The sequence below is a fragment of the Aythya marila genome, assembly GCF_965140915.1.
Source record: "Aythya marila genome assembly, chromosome: 3".
NCBI lineage: Eukaryota > Metazoa > Chordata > Aves > Anseriformes > Anatidae > Aythya > Aythya marila.
Window position 1 is genome coordinate 91,517,486 of NC_139044.1, and position 27,253 is coordinate 91,544,738.

The following is a 27,253-nucleotide window of genomic DNA, read 5'->3' on the forward strand; positions in this document are numbered from 1 at the left end:
GCTGGCACAGGTACAAAGAAGGGCAGCATGAAGGTTTGGATCCCATAGCTAGAAGTGCTTAGTCTGCTAGTTACTGACCCTCATCCCCTTCCCTGCAGATCCGTAAGGATCATATCTTGCCAGAAGCAGAACTTCCCATACAGCTATACCTGGGGATTACCTTCTTTCTCCTGGAAGAACACAAGGGGTTCCTATTTTCAAAGACAGTATTTATACAACTAGAGGCCTTATTATAAACAGATCTTGCTTTCCAAATGCCTCCTTTTCTCTTCTACATCTCACTGCTCTCCAGCTATCTATGGCAGTCTTTCTCTCTGCATCGGTGTCCCTTTCTAGTGCTGCCTGTATCATCACTCTGCACATCTCTCCTGTACTGTCACATAAGCCTTGTGCCCCTATTATTCTTTCCCTGGGTTCTGCTCCTTTCTCAATTGCTGTCCCTTTCTCTGCGTCCTATTAGATATTTACTTTGTCTTGAGTGATTTCTGTCCTTTCTCCATCCAGCTGCCTTTCCTTTCTGCCTGCCTTGCAGCATATATCATTGTCTTTGTACAAGTTCTACATGTGCTATATTGATGATTCAGAGAACTGCTTTTTTTTCAATAAGGAGCTCTATACATGCTATACATAATTAGACGCGTTACATTCTATTTGTTCATAATATGGTGAAGCTTGTTAGCACTTTATAAAACACAAATTCAAAAAAGTTAATTATTAAAAGCAGTTTTATTGTAGTCATGACTAAACAAGATGTGTAAAAAATATGGAAGCAAGATTTAAGAAGATGATGTCTGGAATCCCATCACACTGCTCTCTCCCCATCTACCTTGCTTCTGCAGTCACACTCAGTTCTCAAGATGCATCATCCCTCTCAAACACTTCTTTTTAAGACATGCCTCAACTTCTATGATACGATGAAGCAGAAGATTTATCTGATACAAGTACGGGTGACAAGGAGAGAGCAAAGTGTGCAGGAAGGACCAAGTTATTATTATTATTATTTAAAATAGGTTTATAATACCATTTTCACCAAAATAAATAAGAATTTGACCGCTGATTTTTAAAACATTCCCAGAAATGCTGACATCCCAGTGTGATGCTTATAAATCATCGTATGAAGTGTATATTCTCTATGTTCTTTTTTGGTCAAAACTTGACTACCATTTCAGTTAAAACTAGTCTGCCTTTCTGTAATATGATTTTTTTGATGCAGCACTGAGACATAAGAGAAATATTCAGAAATCTGAAAATTACCAATGAAGTAAAAGCAGTAAGGTATTTTGTTAGATTACTTACATGAAATCTGAAAATTCAAGTTCTGTTCTGGAAAGAGCAGAACCTCTTGACCTTCATAAAATGAAGGAAGATCGTCTGTCTCTTATTTAAAATTTAGTGATTTTTTTTAATTGTGGAAGCATATTGGGTACCATATATTAATTAGCCATGAACCTTCTTGTGACTTTTGATTCTTTTTGCTTTGCCCTTATAATAGTAATTTTGTGTCATATATATAAATTGTTCTGGTTAGTAAATCAATAGCCTCAGATTTGAATGGTTTTAGTAAGCCACAATTTTGGCGCTCTGGATGAAAACAAAAAGCAGTAATAAACAAAGCTGATAACTAGGACAAACAAGCGGCATTGCTAACTCATTTCTAGCCCTCAAGATAATAAAAATAACAACCTTGAGATAGAAAATAATTTAAAAGGAAGAAACTGTTTAACATATCAGTCTAGTAGTTAATTTGAGAGCTCAAAAGCTGAGGAGAGAAAGATAACGTCAGCTTGAACATGAAAATTTTGAGGGGGGAAGTGAAAAGAAAATTATTTCTCTTTTTTTTTCTCGTGTCCTCTCATGTATAGTAATTTATAACTAAATATAAAAGATAATATATTGTTGCACTGAGGCACTTTTCTTCTGCATATATATGCTTAATCTACTTGTATGGAAATCTTGTCTTCTAGAACGCCTCTTTACAAGAATTGGGAGCTTCAAGCAGTAAAATATTTAATAATACAAGCCTATGTTTGCTTATCACTCCACTGTTGACTTCCACCAAAAAGGAGTTATGACAGTTTGTACAAAGTGTGCTATAGGTATGGAGGTTATTTCTTGCTCCTACACAGGGAAAAACACCGTCATTATTTTTTTTGCTAGCTTTCAGGATAAGGACTTGATTTGGGATTTACTAATGCACTCGCATTTTCTTAAATATAGTCTGAATTCCTAAACAAATACCTACAGTTTTAAAATTAAGCTGAAGTGTGGTGGCAAAAGCAGGTCTTAAAATGCTTTGTTTTCATATTTTGTCTTTATCCTTTCAGGACTCCTGTACCTACACATCTGCCAACAGCATTCCCTACAGTTTCTTATGATATGCCGGAACTGCCTGAGCCTGTTCCCTCTCCAAGTTCCCCTGAATTACCATCTGTATGCCAGGAGGGACTGTGCCACAATGGAGGGACTTGTCATCCCATCTCTCTGCCTAGTGGGGCCACCTCATTTCGGTGTGACTGCCCACTGCACTTCACTGGTCGGTTCTGCGAAAAAGGTAGTTGTGGCTCATTCTTTCTATATTATTTGTGAAATGCATGTCTTACGTTCCTTTGGAATGGAAAAGGGGAAGAGGTAATGATCATTATGTTTCTCTGCTTTCCATCTCAGTTGGTGGTGGTAACTCCAAAATATACTTGTTGAGGTATTTAGAATAATATTTTTGCTGTGCGCATTAGTAAGAGTTACAGGCTTGAATTAATGAAAAAAAAATGTTATTTGTGCAAAACATTATTCACATTTTTAATACATGGCTTGAAACCTAGTATTTCTGGAAGAGAAGAAAGTTAATTTATGAAAATAAGGAAAATATTTCTTCAAAAGATATTTTTTTTAGTTTCTACAGATTGTTCTCTTTTTGCTACTGTACCTGATCCTTTGTTGAAAAATACTTTTTTTACTCTGCAGTACATTTATAATTCTATTGTATTACTACTCCTTATAGTGCACAGATTAATCAGATTAACATAATTTAATTAGAATTTAAATAAAATGAAATCTTTGGACAATGTTTGTTTCCTTGTAAAAAGCCTATAAAATAACTAAACAATAACTGCTAGATTTTCTCTTTAGTAATTCTAATTATTTTGCATTACCACTTTTCAGAAAGTTGGTTTGTTGTTTTTTTGTTGTTGTTGTTTGTTTTTTTTTGATAGATATTATAGCTGTCTTCAGAAGCTGTTTTAACTTTTGAGTACAGTGGGTTGTGGGTTATTAATGGTAGTGGATAATTCACCTAGTATTAAATGTCATCTCTGGTGTACAGGAAAAGAAAGAAATGTCTAGATTGTGATTATATAACTGTAACATCCTCCTAATGAACTTCCCTGGGTATGAAATGCAGACAACTGGAGTTAAAAATGCCCTTTCCAGACTGCCAGTACTGCTGAGCTAATATCACCTAGTATTACTGTGTGAAAGTAGTACACTCACTACATGAGAAAACAACCAATGACAGCCAGCTCAGAAAAATAATTGCAGTATGTAGCTGTAGATACCAGAGAATATTACACCTTTCAGGCTTTCCAAATTCTGTAATACATTAAATCATTTATATTCAGCTTTATCAATGTTAAAACCGAATTCTCTGGATATCTTCTATACAGTTCAAAACCCTGTAGTGTAAACCCAGTACTACTACTACCTTAAGAGTAAAACTAGTAATACTACCGGTATTACTAAGAGTAATACTAGTAATAGTAATACCAGTAATACTACCTTAAGAGCAAATTAAAAGCAGAGGACTACCACAAGATGTTACCACTGTAACTAAATCTCTGATGATTAGTGTTATAAGTTGCCCCCTTAATTAATTTTCAGAGAGCATTGCATTAATAATAGAAAGGAATTTATTGAGTAAGCAACAGCAAGCAAAACAGCGCTGGGCGGCCGGGGAGTCTCGGCTCCACCAACGGCGCGCACCTCACCCCCACCAGGGTCCCTTTTTATGTCTTGGTAATTCTGGGATTACGCAGCACATCCTGGTATATTCTGCGACTGCACGCACTGTTGCTAGGGGGTCGTCTCTGTCCCTCTGGTGGTCGTGAAGATGAAGGCCGTAGTCTTCCTCCGCGTTGTGGTTCAACTTCTTTTTTTTATTTGGTCATGTTGGCCCAGCGTGAGACAGGAATGCAGGATGTTGATACACTAGTTTAGCAACTTATCAGGAGATGGTTACATGAACTTTGCAGCAGTGTCTTTGAACAAAAGAGGCAACTGAGATGCAGAAGGAGAGAAGGGGAGGGGGTTCTCTTTTTTGTTACATTAAGCAAAAGAATTTTCATAGTGTCTAGCCAAGTATTATACATCTTACTTCAGCAGGGAGCTTTTGCAACTCCTGCTCCTCAGACGGAACTCCTTGTTTTATAATACAAAAGACAATGAACAAACATTTATTGTGTATTACAATTAGGACCAAAGCATCCTATTTTAGACACACTGGTAGCTATTCCATTCAGTAAAATCAGAATACAAACTTAAAAAAAAAAAATGTAGCAGGTAACTCCTTTTGAGAATATAACCTCAACTATACAATCATATAACCTTTTAATGGCTGAGTGTCTAGTTTCTGTGAGATATCTTCTCTTTTTTTCTAAACTTGGAAGAGGTGCCATTTGCTTTGCAGAAGCTTGCAGGCATGCTTGATGAACAGATTTGAGCAGCGATCCATTTTTCTGCAAAGGATGTGTTTTAATAGTTCTGGCACTGAAAGAAAAGCATTTATCTTCTTTTTTTCTTCCCATTGTATGAAGGAGACAAATTAAGGAGTTCCTCTTTTCACAGAACTCTGCTTTTACACTACACAGCCTCACCTTCAGTACACTGAATAGCTCCCTGCCTCGTGCTTGTCACTCCTGGGTCAGCCCGGGCTGCGGTGTGTGACAGGCTTATTGGCAGCTCCCTGGAGCATCAGATGCTGCCACATTCTGTGCTCGTGTAGATCAGGATCAGATCTGATGTACTCTCTATTTAGTGGCTGAAAAGCAACTGTAGCATAATGTGATTTTATTTAGTCCTGACGTTTCTACAAGACTGATAATTTAATGTAAATGAGATGAGAAAACACCCAGTCCTGTCATTACAATGCTTTGAAGGTGAAGGTCCAGTTCTTCAAAAAGTGTGGGAAGAACTCATTATTGTAGAACATACTACATTAGAACCCATGCGTTTGTTTGTCTTATATCTGGTTTAAGATGCATGACTTAATTTCTCGGAAGAAACTGTATATTTCTGATGGCATATGAGACCATCTCCTAGAGTTAAAGCAAGCGAATGTCATTATCTCACTTACGTGGTTTGATTTGGTAGTGTTACATTATATTCAATATTGCCTTTTCCTATTAGGTTGTTCCTTAACGGATAAAGTACAGCAGCTAGTTCTGCCCTTGTGAGAAATATGTTGAAGTCAGAAACATCATTACGGGTACATTAGGTATAAGCCAGGTTTCTTGTAGTGTTTTTACTCTGTTTAATCAGATACTTCTAAAATCTGTAATATGTTTAAATGGCAATTTTAAAAAGTAGAAATGTATTTCCATTTTTCCAAGATAATAGAAAATAATGTATGCGAATCAGTGTATTTGCTAAAGTGAAATTGAAGATATCAATGCTGGATGTATGCCAAAGTGAGTATTTAGTCTAAAGCATACATGTGAAACCATCTGAAGCCCCAGTTCCCTTTAATACTACTTTCAATATTTTCCCTTTTTTTTTTCTTTTTTTTTTTAACTATGACTTACCAAAGTTGCCTGGAAATGAGAAGTTGCTACAAGCTTTATTTTAAAAACTCTAATTTAAAATGCAGTGTAGAAAATTTGCCACCAGTGTAAATTAATCTTTATTACTGAGCAGTCATGCAACAGAAAGAAAGGATTGCATAAATAGGGAATACAGTGAAGGGTAACCCCAGACGTCATGGCTAAATACACCTTTATTTTTCTTTCTGGATAAATAAGCTTTGACTTTAATATGCAATGTGTATGTTCTTTCCTCCATGAAACAACTCCTTGTTAGCTAAGCTGTTTTATCTGCTTCATCGTGATTTCCCTACACACAAGTGAGAGAAGCATAATGTTTCTGTTCTGACATGACGGCAGATGGTTGTCTATTACGGTAAAGTTCATAGTGGTAGGTTTAGAATATCACTGTCTTGCATGCACAAAGAAAGTATGACTCTGACTGCTAATTATATGATTAACATTTTTAAAGTCTCCGAATTTTTTTAGTATTCTGTAAAAGTTTTATAAATTGTTCAATCAAAGAATATTTAAATGCCGTATGTTAAAACCAGGAAATCATCTGTTTAATTTGATATTTTGCCTGTGTATGTGCTGTACATTACTTAAAGGTCAACTCCTTTGGCAAAGCTGCAAAACCAGGAGCAAAGTGGGAGGCTGTTAAAGGCATTTATCTTTTACCGGTCCAACCTTGAAATTTTGCTGCATTTATTCCCTGAGACACACTTGTTGAATACCTGATTTATTGAGTAATAATGGTAATACAACCTTAAACATTAAAGATTTATTTTACTAGCAGTTCTTCTATAATTTTTTCATAACCTAATATTTCTGACTTGCATTGTTGACTAATATCACTGAAGTCAGACTTTTTTTGTGTGTTTGTTTTTGAAAATAAATGTAGTTGGTCCAGGTTCCATGAGGCAATGATTTCAATCATATTTAGTAGGATAGAATCTCATATCTGTAGTAGGTTGAAGTTCTACTTATCTCCTCAATAATGTTTATACTGTGTATACGGGGTTTTAAACAAGTCTGTAACTATTTACAACATTAAAAAAAAAAAAAAAAAAGGATTAGGAAATGGAAATCATATACAGAAGTGTGTATGAGGAAGGGCAGTTCTTCATGCTTGCTTTTCTCTCTACATTCAAGTCTCAGTCTGAGGTACCCAGCAAGAAAAACACAATGTTTTTCCTCCCATATCCTCTCTTTTTCCAGAATTCAAGTGCTGTTTTACCCATTTTCTCCTCCCTCAGAGTGATTCCTAAACCTGAAGGACTCTGTGAGCAGAAAAATACAATGTGTTCAAGGACATGTATTAACTCTGACCACTGAAACGTGTTTACCAGCCAGGTTTTGGAGTCTCCCTCCTGAAGGACTTCAAAAGTCATCTATCTGAGCATAGTCCTGGACAACTTGCTCCAGGTGGCCCTGCTTGCGCAGGAGGGTTTGGTCTGGATGACCGCCAGAGGTCTGTTCCATCCTGTCCTGTTCTGTGATTCTATGAACTGCATATAATTAATTTGATGCCATAAACTAGAGCCAATGTCTAAACTTATATCTATTGATTTAGTGCAAAACACATTTATTTGTGTATTTACATACAAAAACAAACAAACAAACAAACAAAAATAGATCAAATGGCAACACGAGTTTTAACTTCAGATTTTGAATGTTTTTTGAAGTATGACTTTAAAAATTAAGAGCAAAGTAGGATAGAAAAAAAGTAGAATTTAGCCAGAAGTTAAATAACATAGTGTGTTGTATATTGCTTTGATACTCTAGTTGCCTGTATAGCATGTTGTGTGTATGAAATGGCTAGCTTTTCCCATATGGTTTATTTAATAAAATAAAATTCAACAGAAATACTATTTTTGTGAGCAATGTAAAAAGGAGTCATCTAATGAGCTTTAATGCACTCGGTACTTTCACTCATGTATATAATCTTGCACTTTGAATACAGGACTACGCAGACCTTGTAAAGTATAACTTGATAACAATACTTAATATTTTTCTGCTTTGCATCTGTAAGTAATCACATGGTGATACAGTGGGGGAGCAAACAACACAAAGCTTTTTGTCACCTTCACGATTTTGACTCTGTAGTAAGAGATTCTATCAGAATTCAAATTGCAATTGAAAAGTATTTCACATATAAACTAAAATATTGTATCTGTTTAGTGTATCTTCTCTGTAAATGTAATGGGTCAAAATCTGATTTTATGTACTCCAGTTACCACTTCCAGTGATGTAGGTGGAATATCCAGCTATCACTGAACAAAGTGGTGAGTTCATTCTGATAACCTGGGCCAGGCAAGTTTAATGAGCTGATCAATGGACCAGAGGATTCTCATGGCCAGCACAACTCCCAGATGTTCACATGGGAAACAAAGTTTAAGAGGAAGCTGTATCTGTCCTTCCATCTTGCAGCCTTTTGACTTTCTTCTTCCTCGTTCAACTGTTGGTCTCTTCTGTTTTGCTTTCCTTGAGATAAGTCTGACTCTTCAATCACCAGGTTTATAGAATTATCCACTTCTTGAACACCCGCCTGCTTCAGCCCTACCTCATCTGTTTCTTCTTAGAAATGAGGATTCAAAGAGCTGTGGAATTCAATAGTCCACTTTAACAAGTGCAGTAGTGTATGTGATGTGGTCAGGGCAAGAGGAAATAAATACATTCAGTGGATTTAATTCCAAAACCACTGAAATAAAGTACAGCGAAATAATATAAAAACTCACAAGCTATAAAACAGAAAAAAAAAAAAAAGAAAAAAAACATAGCATGTATCATCTCTAAGTATCATGACAACACGTATCTTTTATTTTATCTCTAAATGGCAGGAAAGTCGGTACCTGTTTATCATTAAAAAATGTACATACAGATAACTGAATTCCAGAATAGTTTCAACACTGATTTTTTTTCCACAGCTTTTCCTAAGGAAACTAGATTATTTAAACTATTTTCCTCTTTGAAGTAATTGGTATGAAGGAAATACTGTACTTAAAATGAAATAAAGTATTTGAAAGTTTTGCGATCAAAAAAAAAAAAAGTCACCTATGCTGCAAATATTTAATTATTTAAGTTGCATGATTAAAGGGATTTTTTGTTGATGAAATATTTTTTTGTGTAACTGCAGAATTTTTTTATTGGTTGATGTAATATTTTAATTTCTGATCATTGGCTTATATTTTAAATAAATATTTTATATAACTTATATATTAGCACATATCTTACAACATGATGTCACACAAAGGCTTTTAGAAATCAGTCCATGCATGGATGAGTATGGAGATGACCACAAAAGTCAGAGATCAGTGTCTCTTCTATATAACTGCTGTTACATAAACTAATCATCACAGTTTTTCAGTGAGGCTCAGACTGTAACTTCTTGGCACATTCAGCCTTATATTTGTGCAATACAGAAACATTTTTCAAAGCAAATGGCTCTGGTTCTTGAGAAGAGAGAACCCTTGGTTCTTGAGGGCAAACAATCAGTTTAGTCCATCATTGATTTTCCAAACTAGTTGGCAGGCAGATTATTTTCTGTTTTTGCTGTCCTACATATTATCTTGGAGCTTCTCACTGTATGTGGTTAATACAGTATGGTCTTGTCTTTCAAGTACATCCACCTACCTCTTCCTGGAAATAGCTCACTTCCTATAACCTTGTGTAATTGACTTGCCTGTCAGTCCTGGTGGTTGCCCATTATAAAAGAAGCTTTCATATATAAGGTAGATATAAGAAAGAAGTGTATTTTGTCTTCTCTTTTTCACTGTTATTAGAAACTCTCATCAATTTCACATTGCAGTTCTGAAGCACAACGTGAAACAATTTCCTTCCTTATTAACACAGGATAGAAGGAATGAGGATGCTCTAGATTCAGTGAAAAGGGAGCTTCCTTTGGGGCTTCAGCAGAAGACAGAGAAGGAGAGCAGTTGTCCTTGTCAGACTGGAGTTCCAGTGGGCTACGTTCTCTTATGTATGCTTCAGGTAGTTTTGTGAAGTATTGCAGCCACAAGAAGGGGAGTGAGGAAAAGAAGCAGAACAGGGAGTTGACATCTGTAATACTGTCCGATGTAGCATATGTGACCAATATTGCGTATGTGGGACTCTACTCACTTTTCTGAAAAGTAGCAAGGTGTGACATACCTTCACTTGATTTCAAATAACATGGCCACGAGAGTTACTGATGATCCTAGGCATATCCACATTTGTATGCATAGATGTGCACACAACCGGAGTTAAAGGAACTATTTTACATAGCAGTAGAGAAGAATAAATATTTGATTTGCTGATATGAGACTGCAGATTTTGTGAGCAGAAACTTTTGAAAGCTCTTTCATTATTTTTCAAAGAAGCGGACAAAAATAATATTATGGAACTTCCTTATCAAATATTGAAGGATTAAATCCTTGTGCTTGTCCTCTTAACTGCTTTTCAAACTTAGAAGTCTCCCATCGATGATGTAGATTTGAGAAGCCTGGATACGCAGATACAGTTTATGCGGTTTGTGCCAAGTATAGGCATTGATATACAAGTGTCTTTTAAATGAAGAATCAGTATGTTCTGGCAGTGTGAGCAGAATCTACAAGTCAAACTAAAAAGGATTTCCAATAAAAAGCAAAATTCTGTAGGTTATTCTGAATAATCATTTATGTCTGGGGAGTTGTATATACCTGAATAAATAAAATATGCCTGAAGCAGGATGAAATTTGGAGCTAAACCATTATATAAAATAAATAAATACATTCAGACATATTTCCATTGATTTAATTTTGTAGTAACTTTTTAGCTTAGTAATTAAATTTATAACTTTTTTTTTTTTTTTGTAAACAAATATAAAAACTAGCTATTTGTAAACATAGCTGTTTTAATAATAATTGCATGTATTCAGACATGGTATGAAATTTCCCCATCCATGCTAGTCTCTTAAGGTCAAGTCTAATGTAAAGTTTAGATTCACTTGGACAAACTGCTGATCCATAGCTGGGAAATGACTCAGATATTTCATCCCTTGAGGGATCCATTTGAAGTTAGAGCCAGATTGATGTGCTCTCAGTCAGTATTTGGAGGTAGGGTTCCACGTTTTTTTGTATTATTGTAATTGTGTTAAGTCAGTGATACTCATCCTGGAACTTCTAACAGCAGACAAAGTTTTTGTCTGTGAGTATTGTCACTTTGCTCACAGATTTTGGAAGGGGTCATTCTTTATTCTCTACTAACTATTAATGCCATTATTTAGGCTCTGTGTCCTCACCACACCTGATTTCTGTACTTTTTCTTCTGAAAAAAACTTCAGGCCAACAGAAGAAATGTAACCAGGAAAGGTGGATTTTTCCTTCCTGAAGTTCTGACAAAGCATTTTCTCTGTTGTTACCTTTTATCTTCTTCCTACAGTCTTTGGACTTTTGAGAAATCCCAGTTGTGCCATCATGCACAGAATTTGTATAGGTTTGAAAAATATCTAGTGAGAGGGGAACAAATCCAGTCTTATATTAGCTGCACAGTCACCTGGACCTGGCATGTGGTTCCTACATTTTCTTCCTTCATAGTTCATAAAATTACGGAGAATATAATATCCCCAATCTAATGCCATTTTATTTTATCAGTTACTACATATTGGGTTCATACTTGCTTAAGTGTTTTTTTAAATTGAAGGAAAACAGGAGGGAAGAGCAGCTGGGCTCACAAGTGGTAAAGCAATTTTGTACTAATCCTTCTTCTGCCCTTCTGAACTGTTTGGAAGAATTTTACCACCTTAGAAGCAAGCGTCAGTGTAACTGAGCTTTAAGATAATTTAATATTACACTTTCATCCAATTTAGAAATCATGTCCTAGATCCAGTGGAGTGTGTAAGCTTTACATATATCTAACTGTAAGAGTATAAGGCATATGCATAGTTCACAAGCTTTGTGTTAATCACAGAATCACAGAATTTTGGGGGTTGGAAGGGACCTCGAGAGATCATCAGGTCCAACCCTCCTGCCAAAGCAGGTTCCTTAGAGCAGGCTGCCCAGGTTGGCATCCAGATGGGCCTTGAATATCTCCAGAGGAGACTCCACAACCTCCCTGGGCAGCCTGTCCCAGTGCTCCATCACCCTCACTGTGAAGAAGTTCTTTCTGATGTTGGTGCAGAACTTCCTGTGCTCCATTTTGTGGCCATTGCCCCTGTCCTCTCCCTACAAACCATTGAAAAGAGGTTGGCTGAATCCCTCTGTCTCCCACACCTCAGGTATTTATAAACATTGATGAGATCCCCTTTCAGTCTTTTCTCTAGGCTGAACAGACCCAGGTCTCTCAGCCTTTCTTCATAGGGGAGATGCTCCAGGCCGCGTATCATCTTTGTGGCCCTCTGCAGGACTCTCAGGAGATCCCTGTCTTTTTTGTACTGGGGAGCCCAGAAGTGGACACAGTACTTCAGGTGAGGCCTGACCAGGGCAGAGTAGAGGTGGAGGATCACTTCCCTTGACCTGCTGGTCACACTAAGGACTCTGGCATTCTGCTACATCAGATCCTGAACTGGGATCCATCCCATTCCTAGTTTGGTCACTTATGTAGCTCATCAGTTAAAAACAACCTGCATCTCAAACCCTTCCAGTGCCCTTTGTGAAATTGCAAAGGATCATGGCAGTTTTCTATGATTACTGATTAGGACCAGATTAAAAGCTTGATTAAATGACAGCTTAAGACACACTTTAGTTATATCTAGAGGGAAGGTAACAAGTGAAGAAGGAGCTTTTTTAGACAGGGAAATAATTTATCACAGCACCAACCAATTGTAACAGCTGGTGTCCCAGTCTCTGTAAAACTATTTACCATTGCAATTGCCACTTAACCCAAAATCAGGATCTTTGGAACTCCTACAGGGTCTGGTATAGGAGTATTGGTATATATTTCATGAGTCTGGTCTAGGAAAGTACATTCTGAAGTCTGTTGGACTCTAATAGCTTTGAAAGATGACTCTGAAAACAGTTAAGAATTGTGATAAAAATATTAGAAAGAGCCATCAGTTTGCTAGTATGTTCTTCATTCTGTTTTCATATCCACTCACATCTAGTCATGAGCTATTTAAAATTATTGTTTTTAGGCATTGCACAAAGATTTATTTATTTATTTATTTATTTATATTTTTTTTCATTTGGATATTATTAGAAATGAGATAGCTGTAGCATTTAGATATAAAGGCTTGCATGCATAGGCACTTCTAAAGAAGTTACGCTTTTATTTCTGGGAGAAAAAAAAAAACAGTGGATAAAAAAAAAAAGTAGACAACTCTTTCTCTCCTCATGTAAATCAGACCTATGAAATTTTGACATTTTTAGCATTAGGCATCTAAATCACTTTCTTTAACGTGGATGAATGTTTTCTTGTAATAGTAATCTTTAGGAGAATTGAAACAATTTGATAACAAACACCATTTTAGACGAGAACAGATAACAGAAAATGAAATAATGATGAGTTTAGAATTTGCAGGAAGAAGCTTTCTTCCCTTCATTTTCCGCTTGAAAATATTAGTATAAAAATTGATTGTCTCTAAAGCCTGTAACCTATTCAGCTGCTAATCTCCCAGCTCCTTTGAGTCATTTTTTCATTCAAAGATAACCATTGTTGCACAGGTGACAAATGTGGGGGTTTTTTCTTCCTTTCCTTCTCCATTTATGGCATTTGCTGGAAACACCTTCTTTCAGTAATGCCTCAGTTGCTGCCATTTGTTCTGTTCGTGCTAATTTGCTGATAATCAAGTCATCTGCAGAAATGTTATGTGTCTCCTTAGGCAGGATGGCAATGCAACGGCAGTCTGATTTTCTGAGCCTGGCTCACTTGTGTTCTTCCATGGGAAATGCCATGTACTAAAGCGGGCAAGGTATTAAATAATCTCCTTGAGTTTTATTACATAGCCTCTAAGAAAGAGACATAGAAGACTGGGTTTGATTTTATAGCACAAAATAAACAGTAGTTAGTTAGGTCTTTTACCATTGAAGTCACCCCTGTTCCTGAGGTAGGATAACTGCCTAGGGTTGTGCTGCTTGATAGTTTGGTTTCAAGAGCGTTGCAATTAAAAACAGAGGGGCTGTTTCATTTCTGGATCCTGAGGTGTACAATTTCGAAAAAGAATGTCTGACATTTGCCTTTTCATGCATCTTCATGGAACTTTGCTGCTTGTGTTTATATAAAACTTTAAACTATTATTGTTTTAGGAGGAGGAAGATTTACAATGCGAATATTACAATGTCACTGCTTTGATGCTCCTCAAAATAGAAAACTTCCGTTTGAGGACAAGAAGACAGCTTCACTTGAATAATGTAAAATGTCAGTTTTTCTTCTGGTATTGAATTGTGTTTTTGTTTGTTTGTTTGTTTTAACATTTTTTTTTTAATTATATAAATAAAATCTGCAAGTCCTTATATATCAAAAATATTTTAGCTATTTTAGCTACTGGGAAAGTTGTGGTTAAAAATATGAATTTTCTAGTAGCACAATAAAGTATGTTCTACAAATGTGTAGATCAGTTCTGTGCAGAATATATGGATGTTTTAAAGCCTGCAACTGTGTGTGCTTCAGTGGAATTAAGCAAAATGCTGAATACACCATCAAGCAGAGCAAAGGGTTGAGACATTGCCCAAGGAGAAATCCAAGCCCCTGTTAGTTTCCAACTCTCTGTTAGATTCAGGTTTTAGGCATGAAATTGCACAAGTGAAAATAATTTTCCTAAGTGAACCCTAGTGCCCTGTACCAAGGATTTTCTTCTGTAATGAATTCTTTAGCCTCAGAGCCTGGAAGCCTGTAACAAACAAAATAAAACCACTGCGTTGTAAACAAATAATAAAAAAATCTTGCACATTGGATACGATGGAGAATATGCAAATACGGGAAATAAACCAAGAAAATAAAGGCAAGCATCCTATTAGTCTCTACCAATCATAATAGGATGTAATTGGGTAATTGTCAGCAGATTTTTTAGGATAGCGACTGAAGATCTAAGAGCTTAAAAATGTTAACATTTATGAGACAACTGCAGAGAACTCCTGCTAAAGCTCTTGATGTACCAGAAATCTTGGCCAGATAATCACAATCCTGAAAGTTGTTTGAATTACAATGATTGCTTTCTGAAAATACCAGCTGCTGGCTGCAGTTTCCAATGGAAAACTATGGATTCATCTGACTTGCAAAAACATTTTCCAACACATGGCATTATTCTTAATACTATCTCATGGAAATAATCATAGCTCCTGTTACTTTTTCTTTTTATTAATATCAACAATCTGTTTCAGCAACTGGTGAACTTCAGCAAAATAAAGAGCATAAATCAATCCCATATTTATATTAGTAAAAATGTATGATGTGGCAAAGTACTGCACTGAAAATTTTCTTTCCAAGTTTAACAGCAGAAGCCTAGTCCCTGTTGGATACCTGTCTGTTTGTATTTCTTTTCTCATATAACAGGGAATATACTAGTGTGGGGTTGTTTTGTTGTTGTTGTTTTGCAACACAGTACAAAAAGATTTATCATTGCAGGCTTTTCTGAGTTTTAAATTATTTAGTTGTTATTCTTAACTCTTAAAAAAAAAAAAAAAAAAAAAAAAAAAGGAAAGCATCCTTTTCTTTAAAATGGAGAGGCATGGATTTCATGAAGGGACCACTCAGCTGGATGGTCACACTCAAACAGGTGTGATTAATAGCTCAACGTTCAGGTGGAGACCAGTGATGAGTGGTGTCCCTCATGGATATGTATGGGTACCAGCACTATTTAATGTCTTTGTTGGTGGCATGGACAGTGGGATTGAGTGTACCCTCAGCAAGTTTGTCAATGACACCAAGATGTGTGGTGTGGTTGATACTCTGGAGGGAAGGGATGCCAACAAGAGGAACCCAAACAGGCTTGAGAGACATTAATAAGGTGATGAAGTCATTTGGTCACTATAGATACACTAAGAAGCTGAAGACATTTAAGAAAAGGAGGGAGAACAGGATAAAGAAACTACTTTGTCACCTAACAGCAGGTAGGAGAGTTTTCTGAGATTGGGGGATAGGGCAGCTCAACACTGAAAATATATTCGAAATACTAATCTGGAAAAGCAAAATAAAAATTAAATGAGTTAAATAAAAATGTTCTTGTAAAAAGAACATCTAAATGTTCTTTAAATAAAAATTAAATAAATGTTCTTCAGCCTTACACTTAATCCAGATGGAAGTGTTTACAAAAAATAAAATAAAATCTTGGACAGAGAGTATGCTAATACTCTTCCTCAGAACTATATGAGGAAGGAAACTAATGTTTTATACTCAACATTTGCCACAAAATCTTTCAACTTGTGGTGTTATCATCATATCCCACAGCAGAGGTGGCCTACTGAACAGGATTTTATTGTTGTTGAAGGTACTTTCAACAGGGACCCCTGCATTTGTCTGTATTTTCTGTTACCTCTGAAAATACATCATGATTTCTGCATTTCCATAAAAGAGTTCTTTGCTCTTTCTTCTGGCTCCATTAGTGGTACATTGAAATCCTGCTGAGTTGTTACAGTTTCCAAAGCAGCAGATTAATACTATACAATTCTATTTATGCACCTTATTTTTCACTTAATCCACCAAAAGTATGTAGGACTCTAACTCTATGAGTAGTGATGGTAAGGCTTAGTCGTAATAGTTGGTAAGGCTTAGTCATTTTGCATGGCATTAGGATTGTAGAAGTTTCTCTATTACCTTCATTTATCTGTGCCATGGTTTCTTGCTTGTAACATGGATATTTGCATTCTCAGCTTTAAAAGGTTCTCTCCAAAAAGTGTCTTCCCCCTTAACATTTGATTCATGAATTTTTGAGAGGATATAATCAGACAGTGTCTGCCCCTCCCTTCCCCCCAAATAAATAAATAACTAAATAGAAATGAGGGAGAAAAATGCTGAAGTGGTCTGTGGAAATACTGCAAAATGTCATTAAAAGTAGTGTCTTGACTAGTAATAGAAATGCTCCTTATTGAATCTGACCAACACTGTTTCCCTTCCCTTCCCTTCCCTTCCCTTCCCTTCCCTTCCCTTCCCTTCCCTTCCCTTCCCTTCCCTTCCCTTCCCTTCCCTTCCCTTCCCTTCCCTTCCCTTCCCTTCCCTTCCCTTCCCTTCCCTTCCCTTCCCTTCCCTTCCCTTCCCTTCCCTTCCCTTCCCTTCCCTTCCCTTCCCATTACAGACCTTGCAATATTGATATTACGTCTTTATTTCTTTTCTGGCTTTGTTCCTCCAAATAGTAATAAAATGGTTATATGCAATTGCATATAAAGAGCATACAAAAACACTATATTTCAATTTCATAGCAGTTTATTCTCTTTTCTTGTGGTCTTTGTTTATTCTCCCTTTCTTTCTGTAGCTGTTACAAGTTTTTGCAGCTTGCCAACCCACCAAGTGCAGAGTGAGCAGAATAGAAAAAGACTGCCTGCACCTCTGTTTTAATGAGCCATGGAACATCTTGGAACAGATAGGACATCTTCTAACATCTCCCTGTATTTGACAACCTCTTGTAAGCATTACAAGCAGAGCAGTCCTCCAAAAGACAAGGGAGACCTAGTCTGAGGGTTTTTCAGTCTTCACTCAGATAGGAGGCAATGTCTTCTGCCAGGTCCACTGTTGCAAACTTGCATCTCTATTTTCATAGTCTAGTTATATGAAAAATTCCCAGTCCAAACCAGTTTAAATTTAACAGATGTATGCACATGTACATGTATGTTGCATATCAGCTACACTATTGCTCTGTCAGGCAGTCTTAGCCATACAGCAGCTGCCCAGCTCACTCACCTAGAACAGTGTTGGTTTTTACTAATCTGCTCCTTTCACACGAATCGGCAGAAGATGCGTATGTGGTGGTTGTGGTTCCAGGTGTTTGCGGTGGCCCTGGTGGTGGGAAGGTGAGGTCAGTGCTACTGCGGTGTACCATGTCCCATTTAATAGAGAATGGGGATGAAATGAGAACTTAAAGTGAGGTTCTCTAACCAGTTTAGTACCAGTTTATGTACTAAATGCTCAGTGAAAAAATATTTTTACCTAATTTAAACAACAACAACAAAAAAAACATTTTTCATATGCTATCTGCACATACTTAGTGTGCTTTGTGGTTATTTATAAATGATGATGACAGTAACTGTGAAAACTGTTTAATACATCAGTGAACATTTCCATATGATGAGGCTGACAGGCTGACCAAATAGTGGCACAGGCTGCCCAGAGAGGCTGTGGGGTCTCCTTAGAGATCTTCAAAAGCCACCTGGACCTGGGCCTGGGCACCCTTTGGATGGCCCTGCTTGAGCAGGGGTTGGACCTCATGGGCTCCAGGGCCCTGCCAACCTCAACCATTCTGTGATTCTGTGCTATGGGGTAAACAAAATCTGACTTCAGTTCCCTCTTGGTAGAAATCTGGGTGCAGTTCTACAAAGAAATGTATTTAGTCTGACCAAGTCCAACTTAAACTCTTTTTCTTGCAAGAACATGAAAGTTTTCCTATTTTCATCAGTGAATAAAAACTGAGCCATGAAAAAAAAAAAAAAAAAGTAAAAAAAAGGTTTATGTTTGGCTTGTTGGTGTGTTTGTGATTATTTATTTATTTATTTATTTTCTGTTTATCTTTTCTGTGCTATAATTCAAAGGCTATAATTTTTTATTCTGACAGAAAATTGAAAACTTTATAGAAAACAGGTTATGGCAGCACAACTACCAAATAACTACTCAGAAGAATAATGATGAATGCAAAAACTTTGAAAAGGTTAACTTTCAAATATCTTTTATCGTGTTTGTAAATATTATTTCTTTCACCATTAATGTTTTTGAACAACAGCATGTGTAGAATAAAAACAGTATCTTTATATTTCCATTCCATATTTCACTACAGTATTGTGAGCTTCTTAGTTCTTTTGTGACTGTGGGAAGTCTGATAATTCATATCAACGGCTTGCAAAAGCTAATATAATATCATAAAGAGCTCAATTGAATTAGCAGCTATTGTGACCTTCAAAATTAATAGAATGTGGTAAAGGTGAAATGGAAAATCTCATGGAAATATGAGGTTGAAATTTTGTTAACATATTGGTCACCTAAATAGGTGATGAAAGGAAATGGTTGGAGAATTTCAATAAAAACCTAAATACCTTTACTGCTATCAGAAAATATAATTTCAGAAAGTACACCCAAATACTTCTGTTACAATTTGAAGTTAGTAATTACTGTGCTTTGCCTGTCCTATCTTTGATCAGAAAACCTACTTTGTGTGTCTCTACTTCATGTTTTTCTGCTGTTTCCATAAGCTCTTCTCCTGAAATCTGCAGTAGCTTGCTGTTTATTTTCATTGCTTTTGAGACCACTGGACCATTACATGCATAATACAGCAGAGAACAGAATCCACCACCCAGCTTAGCTTGGTGCTCTGCACACATCACATCAGATCTGCAATACGAATAAAGGAAAGGGAGAAAGGATTTAGAGAAGAAGAGTAATAAATATACTCTGAGATGGCCTGAATCATCAGAACCAGAAATGGTTTTCTTTGGCTGTACATAGTGGATTATACAGCTGAATTAAAAGTAGCAAAGAAAGAAAAGAAAAAAAAACTCACCAAGGTGGAGCATGGAAAAAGATTAATTTCCAGAGACTTTGACACTTGAGAGATAAGTTTTGCAGAAAGTTGATGTCACGTAGCTTTGTTGAATTAGTTTCCTGGAGCCAACTGTTCAGTTGTTTCATGGCAACAGTGAAAGAGGTACTTGCACAATGTTCAGTTTAAGAGAAGAAATAACAAAGCCAAAAAAAAAAAAAAAAGGCAGAATTGACTGTCACAAATCAAAGAATGTGACTGTTTCTTGGTGAACATAGAATGTATTTGAGGAAAGAAAGAACAATCAGATAAGGAAGTAAAAAGAGTCCTTCCCACCCCCGGTAAAACCTACAGTAATTTAGTAGAGCAAAAACCTGTTCATCAGAGTAAGTTAGGAAGCCTGCTTCAGGACACTAAAGGCAGCTCCAGGAATGTTCTGCAAGAAACCGATTTTCCATGAAGTTACTGATGTAGTCTTTTCTTTTCTTTTATTTTTTTTCTGTTGTACTCTGACAAGTTCAGTGCTTGACAGATAAACCATGACTATTAAATATTAAGGAGACCAGAGATCAAGCTGTCCTATGTTGAATTAGCCTCAGACTCGCTGTATGACCTTTGGATTCTGTTCACTCACTGCAATTCCTGCTGCACATTCTTCTGCAGTCTTTGTGGGATAATTGCGATGTGATTCTGCTTGCCAAGTGATAATTCACTCTTCCATTCTTTAGCTGTATGGTTTTTAAGATTTCCAGGGCTGCTTCAGTGAGGTCTTTATTTACTTCCTTTTCTAATGGTGGGGTGTCTGATAATTCAGATCAACTGCTTTTGAAAGCCAGTATCATAAAGGGCATGAGGCTCAGTGAATTAGCTGCTATTGCAACCTGTCAAGCTCCATACATTAAATACTGAATTATATCCAATAGCAATCATGTCCCACAAAGGTAAGTTCCAAAATTGTTTTTCTGCCAAGGAGTAGCAGATCACCCAGAGGGGCTGTGTGACGGGCAGAACCAACTGTCCTTAACTCAGTGCAGTTCAGCTCAAACTCTTTCTTATGAAAATGCTTGGGAACAGAACTCTAATACTGTGCATGCAGATACTTCTGATCAGCAGTTTTAAATCCACTGCCTAGTATCTTAAGACCAACCACAGACACTCCATGTTTTTTCTAAGATCCTTTGAAAAGGATCACATGTGTTCACGAAAAATAAATCTTCGATTTTGTTTCTCTGAAATAGGAATATGTATGTTGTCAGTGATTTTTTTTTTCTTCTTTCTTTTCCCAGAATAAAATTTCTTTCCTCAAATGAATCTTAACTTTACTTAGTTTTGAAAACTCAGTATGTCAGTGTGCAAATTGAATCTTCAGGATTCATTTGCAATGAACAATTTTAAAATATGTGTTTATATATATCAGCACTATGAGCATTCATTAAGTATCAGTAACTTATTCTTGGCAACAAATACTAATTGTTATTAATAAAAATGTTATTACATAACGACAATTTCCCTCACTTTCAATGGGATCAGTTGCACACCTAATCAAGAGACTTTATCTTGGTGCCACTTTCCTTGATGATTGTCTGATATGAGAGAAAACATCCTCTTATAAATTGGATACTCAGCATGTATTCAATATATTGAGAAATCCACAATATCTGTGAAAAGTGATTTCTCTTGAGCAAAATCTTAAATTCAGGGTTTATCTGGTTTGGAACAGATTTGAGAATCTTACATTTGGAAGTAAATCCAGACCCCATAATATAAATGCTACTTGCCTTGCTAGAATATATGGCTGATTCATGATGTGATAACTTTAATATCACAATCCAGATTATAGATTGTATTAAGGTTGGAAGAGACCTTCAAGGTCATCTGGTCCAACCATCACCCTACTACAAATATCACCCACTAAACCATGTCCCTAAGCACCACGTCCAACCTTTCCTGGAACACCCCCAAGAACTGAGACTTCACCACCTCCCTAGGCAACCTGTTCCAGGGCCTGACTGCTCTTTCTGAGCAGAAATGTCTCCTACTTTCCAACCTGAACCTCCCCTGGCACAACTTGAGGCCATTCCCTCTAGTCCTATCACTAGTTACCTGTGAGAAGAGGCTGACCCCCAGCTCCCCACACCTTCCTTTCAGGCAGTTGTAGAGAGCAATAAGGCCTCCCCTGAGCCTTCTCTTCTCCAGCCTAAACAACCCCAGCTCCCTCAGCCACTCCTCACAAGACTTGTGTTCTGTTATGGGCATTTTGATTTACATTTTGACTAGATGCTGCAAGATTGTGCCACTCTGTGCATGTTCACATGATCAGTGACATATGGTGATGCTCTTAGCTTTGTCTGAGAAATCACTTGTCTTAAAGTAGTGTGTGAAGAAATCATAAATAACGTGAATGTGTTAGCATGAGAATTAACACATTTGTGACAAGTACTGCTACCTGTATATTAGTTTAACATCATACCGTTTAGACTGGATCTGTTTAATGCCCCACCAACTTTGAAAAGAAATTGAATTTATAAGTACTTCTCTTCATGAGATCATGTAGACAGGCCTCTGTATGTCCATCCAATTCCTGTCCCTGGAATACCAGAAAGACATGATTGACAACATTTTTGTTCATGGCTAGTCAGATGAATCTGATTATGATAGAAATTAGATAAATGTGCCCATTTTGTTATATGGCATATTTTCCATCTACAAGTGTGTCTGCCTGGAAGCTAACCACTCGACACCAGATCATATTTTCCATGATTCATCAGGTCTGCAGAACACCGTAACAGAAAACTTTAGCAGACATAACTCTCCTCACACTGTAAGTGGGAAATCAAAGGCTCCATATGCCAAAATATCTTTAAAGACTTGGGCTTAGCTTTAGGTGTGTATATATGTAGGCTTTGATTAGTTCTTAAAACATGAATGTCAAGCAGGATTCAACCAGTTGGTTTCTAGAGTTAAAATATTTTCAGCTTCCCTCCTCAACAGCCTACTGTTCCACCTGAAACTCTTGTCACAAAATGATGTTCTTTAAATAAGCAAGCAGTCTTTTACAGACTTTACGGAGCAGATTCCCTTGTCTTCATAAGAAAGCCACAGGACACTGAAATATAAGAGAAAGTTTTCATGGTGATACTGGAGATATCTTAGGAGGTTTCTGATACCAGTGAGAACTTTGTACCTTTGATGTTAGAGAATTACAACTGAAATAGACCTATTTGACATTAAATTTGGTCAAAGATTATTTAGCTGCTGTCAGCTACACTTTCTGTGTCAAACAGTTGTCTCCCATCCTTCTTTAAAGTAAAAATTTTGTAGGTTTTGATTAAAAAGGATGACTCTTTCAACCCGCTAAAGAGCTAGTCACATCTAGTACCTTCATGTACTATTTTTAGCCTATGAAACTGTATTAAATCAATGTCAATATGATCCCTAATAGACATATCAAGGAAAGTCACTTGTAGTTTGGCAAAAGAATAGATTTCTGAGCTGTGACGGCACTTTCCTTGTCTTCTGTGATTACAAGCAAATTCCACCTGAATTTCCTGAAAGTGATAATAGAAATGCATTTTAACGTGGGAACACATTTTCATGTAAAATCTTGATATATCAATACTATTTCCTAATGTTTATCCTTTGTATTCTGTAATAGCTGGTAACAGCTCTTACATCTTCAGTGTTCAATGTATTCCAGTCTTCTATCTTTGAAAATTGAAATAATCCAGATCTTTGCCAATAATTTTTGCAGATGTCTCAAAAAGGAATGAATAACAAAGCTGTCTGAACTCAGTCTGTTAAGAAGATTTTCATCTGATGGAAAACTTCTTATTGAGTAGTTAATCACTTCGAAATCAGAACTCGCTGGTATCACTGGAGTATGTGTTTAATTTGAATATTGATAAAACAGCTGCAGACATCCATTTATAATTTCATGAAGGCTTCATGTCATAACTTCAGGAGGTCAAGACAATTCATTTAGTTATTTGTGCTCTTAACACAAGATGTAATAATTTTCATGTTGCCTTTTGCAGGGAAAAAGAAGTTCAAATAAATCATAAGAACAAAATATAACACAAAGTGTTTGTGTCATTAGTGGAATATACAAGTAGGCAACACATTTCAAACAAGTATGTAATGTGAGGTGATTACTCATTTTCTTTTTCATCCTCCAGAAATTACGAGAAAATTGTTAAGAAAGTTACCTTATATATATACACATATATATAATGTAATATATATTGAGATCTTGAGAAATTAGAGGACTGGGCAATCACCAACAATATGAAGAAGAGCAAATTCCAGATTCTGCACCTGGGGTGGGGTAATTCTGGATAAACTTAGGGACTGGGGGACCAGAGAGTGGAGAACTGTCCTATTGAAAGGGATCTGGGTGTTCTGGTTGACAGCAGGCTGAATATGAGCCAGCAATATGCCTTGGCAGCCAAAAGGGTCAGCTGTGCCCAGGGGTCCATCAAGCACGGCACTGCTAGCTGATCAAAGGAAGGGATTGTCCCACTCTGCTCTGTGGTGGTGTGGCCTTACCTCCAGCACTGTGTGTGTGGTTTTGGGTGCCACAGTATAAAGACATGACGCTATTAGAGAGCGTTCAAAGGAGGGCTACAAAAATGGTGAAGGGTCTAAAGGGGGAGACATATGAGGAACAGCTGAGGTCCCTTGTTTATTCAGCCCAGGGCAGAGCAGGCTGAGGGGAGGCCTCATGGTGGACTGCGGCTCCCTCACAAGGGGAGCGGAGGGGCAGGCGCTGAGCTCTGCTCTCTGGGGACAGCGACAGGACCCGAGGGAACGGCATGGAGCTGGGACAGGGGAGGGTCAGGCTGGGTGTGAGGGAAAGGTTCTGCACCCAGAAGGTGGTCGGGCACTGGAACTGCTCCCTGGGGCAGTGATCATGGCACTGAGCTTGCTGTGGTTCAAGAAGCATTTGGACAATGCTCTCAGACACGTGTTCTGTTTTTGGGATGTTCCTGTGTGGAGCCAGTAGTTGGACTTTATGATCCTTGTGGGTCCTTTCCAACTCAGGATACTCTATGATTCTATGATATAGTAATAAAGTTATGTGGGTATTTTAGCTGTAATTTGTAGAACTTGGCATTGACTTATGCGCATCAGTCCTAGATTAAGTATTGCTTCAGCAGCAACTTTTATGCATTACATAATGCTGCAAGTTTTAGTACATTTTATTGAAGGAAACTGTGCAATAGTATATATACAAATTAAACACTTGCCAAAGTAGTTGGTATATTAAATATGCAAATTCAATTTAAGGAAGACATATAACTGAATTAGCACTGAAAAGTCCCTGATATTCTGTGATTTACTTGGTAAGACCCTCAGAGAAATTTAATATTGTGGAGTTAGCAAAGCCATGAAAACTTTTGCCCATAAGAACAAAAGCCTCTAACTAAAGTTTAATGAGAAAAGTATTAATAATTGTCCCCAAACTAGGGTAAAGGGGAACAGGAAACTTGCTGTGCTTTGGTACTATTGATTATGGCCTCCTAGAATGCTTCATTATCAGCCAGCCATGCATTGCTTATAAATGCATTAGAGTTCTGGGACAGATCGCTCATTGTTAAAATTGGCAGCTCAATCCCTAAAGGCAGACAGGGTGCAGAGCCTAGATATGTGTGGTCCCTCAGTAACATCCCTCTTGCACTTCTACCTTCTTTCCAGGTAATTTTGTTACAGACTATAAAGTATCCTATTGATTGAGCTCTGAAAGTTGTAAATGTGATTTATGAGCTATATTTGATTAAAAGTGTGGCTGCTCTGGGGGACACAGATATTTCTTCCCCCTTGGTCTAACACTGTGTAAATCACTTAAATCCATTGCCTGAGAGAGTACGCCCTTATAAAAAACTAGTAAAAATGGAAAGTTGTGTTGGAAAACTAGGTAGGATAGCTATATTTTAACCAGACTGCTAGGGCAAAAAAAAATACATTGCATGGATATAAAAAAACTAAAACCACTGCAAACATTACTCACTGCTGGATGAAGTAATACAGTTTTTCTCGCAATTTTGTAACTACAGCCATTTGAAGTTAGTAAATTATCACTGGACAGCATGTTACATAGCTAAACTGTCACTCCTGACATTGTCTTTTTAATTATACTTTTATTTTGTATACAGTGTTATGTATCCAGTTTTGCATCATCAGGAAAGAAGCTTTGTCTATGAAAAAAACATGCAGAATGTGATGATAACAATAATAGATTTTAAGCAGAAAACACTTTCTCCCCCTTTCCAAGAAACAAATATTTGGCTTTCAAATTCTTTACATGTAAAATAAAAGGTGTTTACTCACTTGGGACTTGAGCTACTTTAAGTTAGAACAATGTGAGCATACATAGAGTGAAGATATATGGCATGTGCTGGTGTCCTTACTGCTAATTAAGATGAGGCATTTTTGTGCGTCCATCTGACTTATAGCTGATATCTTGTGGCTGATATCCAGTGAGGCTATGCTGTGTAATTTTAAAAGAAAAATGTCCCTCTCTTTATCATCAGCCTATAAAATTGGCTAGGAGACCATGCTTACTATACCAATTGATCAAACTAACCTTGCAATGTACTGCAACTTTTTTTCCTATATTAATCATATTCCTAATGAGAATCATTTAGGAAGAAGAATATTTCAAATCTTTGTATTTCAGGGTGTTAACGACTCAGGAAATTAATATTTAATAGGAATTGAAAAAGCATGTTCAGAAGCTGATTGGGTAACTTTTCTGTAGAATGCATCAATTTATTTTTTTTTTAAAGTAGCACAGCATCTTTCTGGGGACACAAGATGTAAATACCTTTACTAATGTGCCTAGTAGACAGTAACAGAAGCCATGTAATGAGATTTTAAAACATTTGACAAATTATTTAGGACTTTCTATACATTCACCCCACAAACCTATTCACCATTCATGAAATCATGGGTAGCTTTACATTCTTCTGACTTCTGACTGTAAATAATAAATAAATATTTCCTTCTTTTGGATCAAATTTGTTACTCACCATACTTAGTCTAACCTGTTGGATGGACAATATTAAGTTAAATACTAGTGCTAAGTTGCAGGCGATGCTTTCTTACTTTGTTTAGATTTCCAAGCCTTCTGATATGACAGAAATGTATGCTAAAATGATTGCATCACTCTTGGGGATGTGCTTTTGTTTTCTTCAGAGAGTTCTGCATGCAGAATAGACTTATAAAATATAGTACTGAGCTTTCTGGACAGAGAGACCTAGAAAATAGCAGCAATAATATTTTAAAACACTTCTAGTTCTAATTAGTTCATCTATAAAATGTGTGATTCCTCAAAATATTACATTACAGTCACAGTTAGTAGCTGCTGTTAGCAAGCTAGCTGCAGTAGCACTGAACCCAAGCTGTGATAACCAAGCTCTGCATGACTATTTATAAATATTGACTGTATACAGCAACTTGAATGAAGCCCTCTCTACAAAGGTGTACGTCTGTGAAAGTAAGCTCTAGAGGTTGGGTAATTTTCTTCTCTTCTTAGCTCAAACCTGTCTGTAGGTTTAACCAGTGTTGTCAAATTTCTCACCACGGTTTCAAAAAAGAAGTGAAGTCTCAGTTTCCCAGGCTTGAACATCCTCTGCTTTTCTGATATTTAGGATTGTATTTGTGACAGTAAGCTGTAAAGCAGCTCTTTGCTCATGCAAACAGTGAGTCTACAAGCATGCCACCCTAATAAAAAATTACTTAACTGAAGCTCTAGAGCAGCCTTCTGTTTGCTTTATAGTTTATTAGCTTAATTTTGGTACCTCACTTCTTACTAGTGGAGCTTGTCTAACATAGCTGTATTTACAATTTAAATATCTGTATCTGAGCTAGTCGTTCTAGATTCTTTTAGTGA

The 27,253-nt window shown here is 36.8% G+C and overlaps 1 protein-coding gene across 1 annotated transcript in view; it reads left to right on the forward strand.

Annotated features, from left to right (window-relative positions):
• The window catches only part of EYS (eyes shut homolog), a gene marked incomplete at its 5' end in the record, with an annotated part of 718,160 nt that overhangs the window by 503,225 nt on the left and 187,682 nt on the right, over positions 1-27,253 (forward strand). The window contains one exon of the mRNA XM_082756672.1: positions 2,325-2,551. Within this exon, the coding sequence (XP_082612798.1) occupies positions 2,325-2,551 (227 nt within the window). The remainder of the gene's footprint in view (positions 1-2,324; positions 2,552-27,253) is intronic.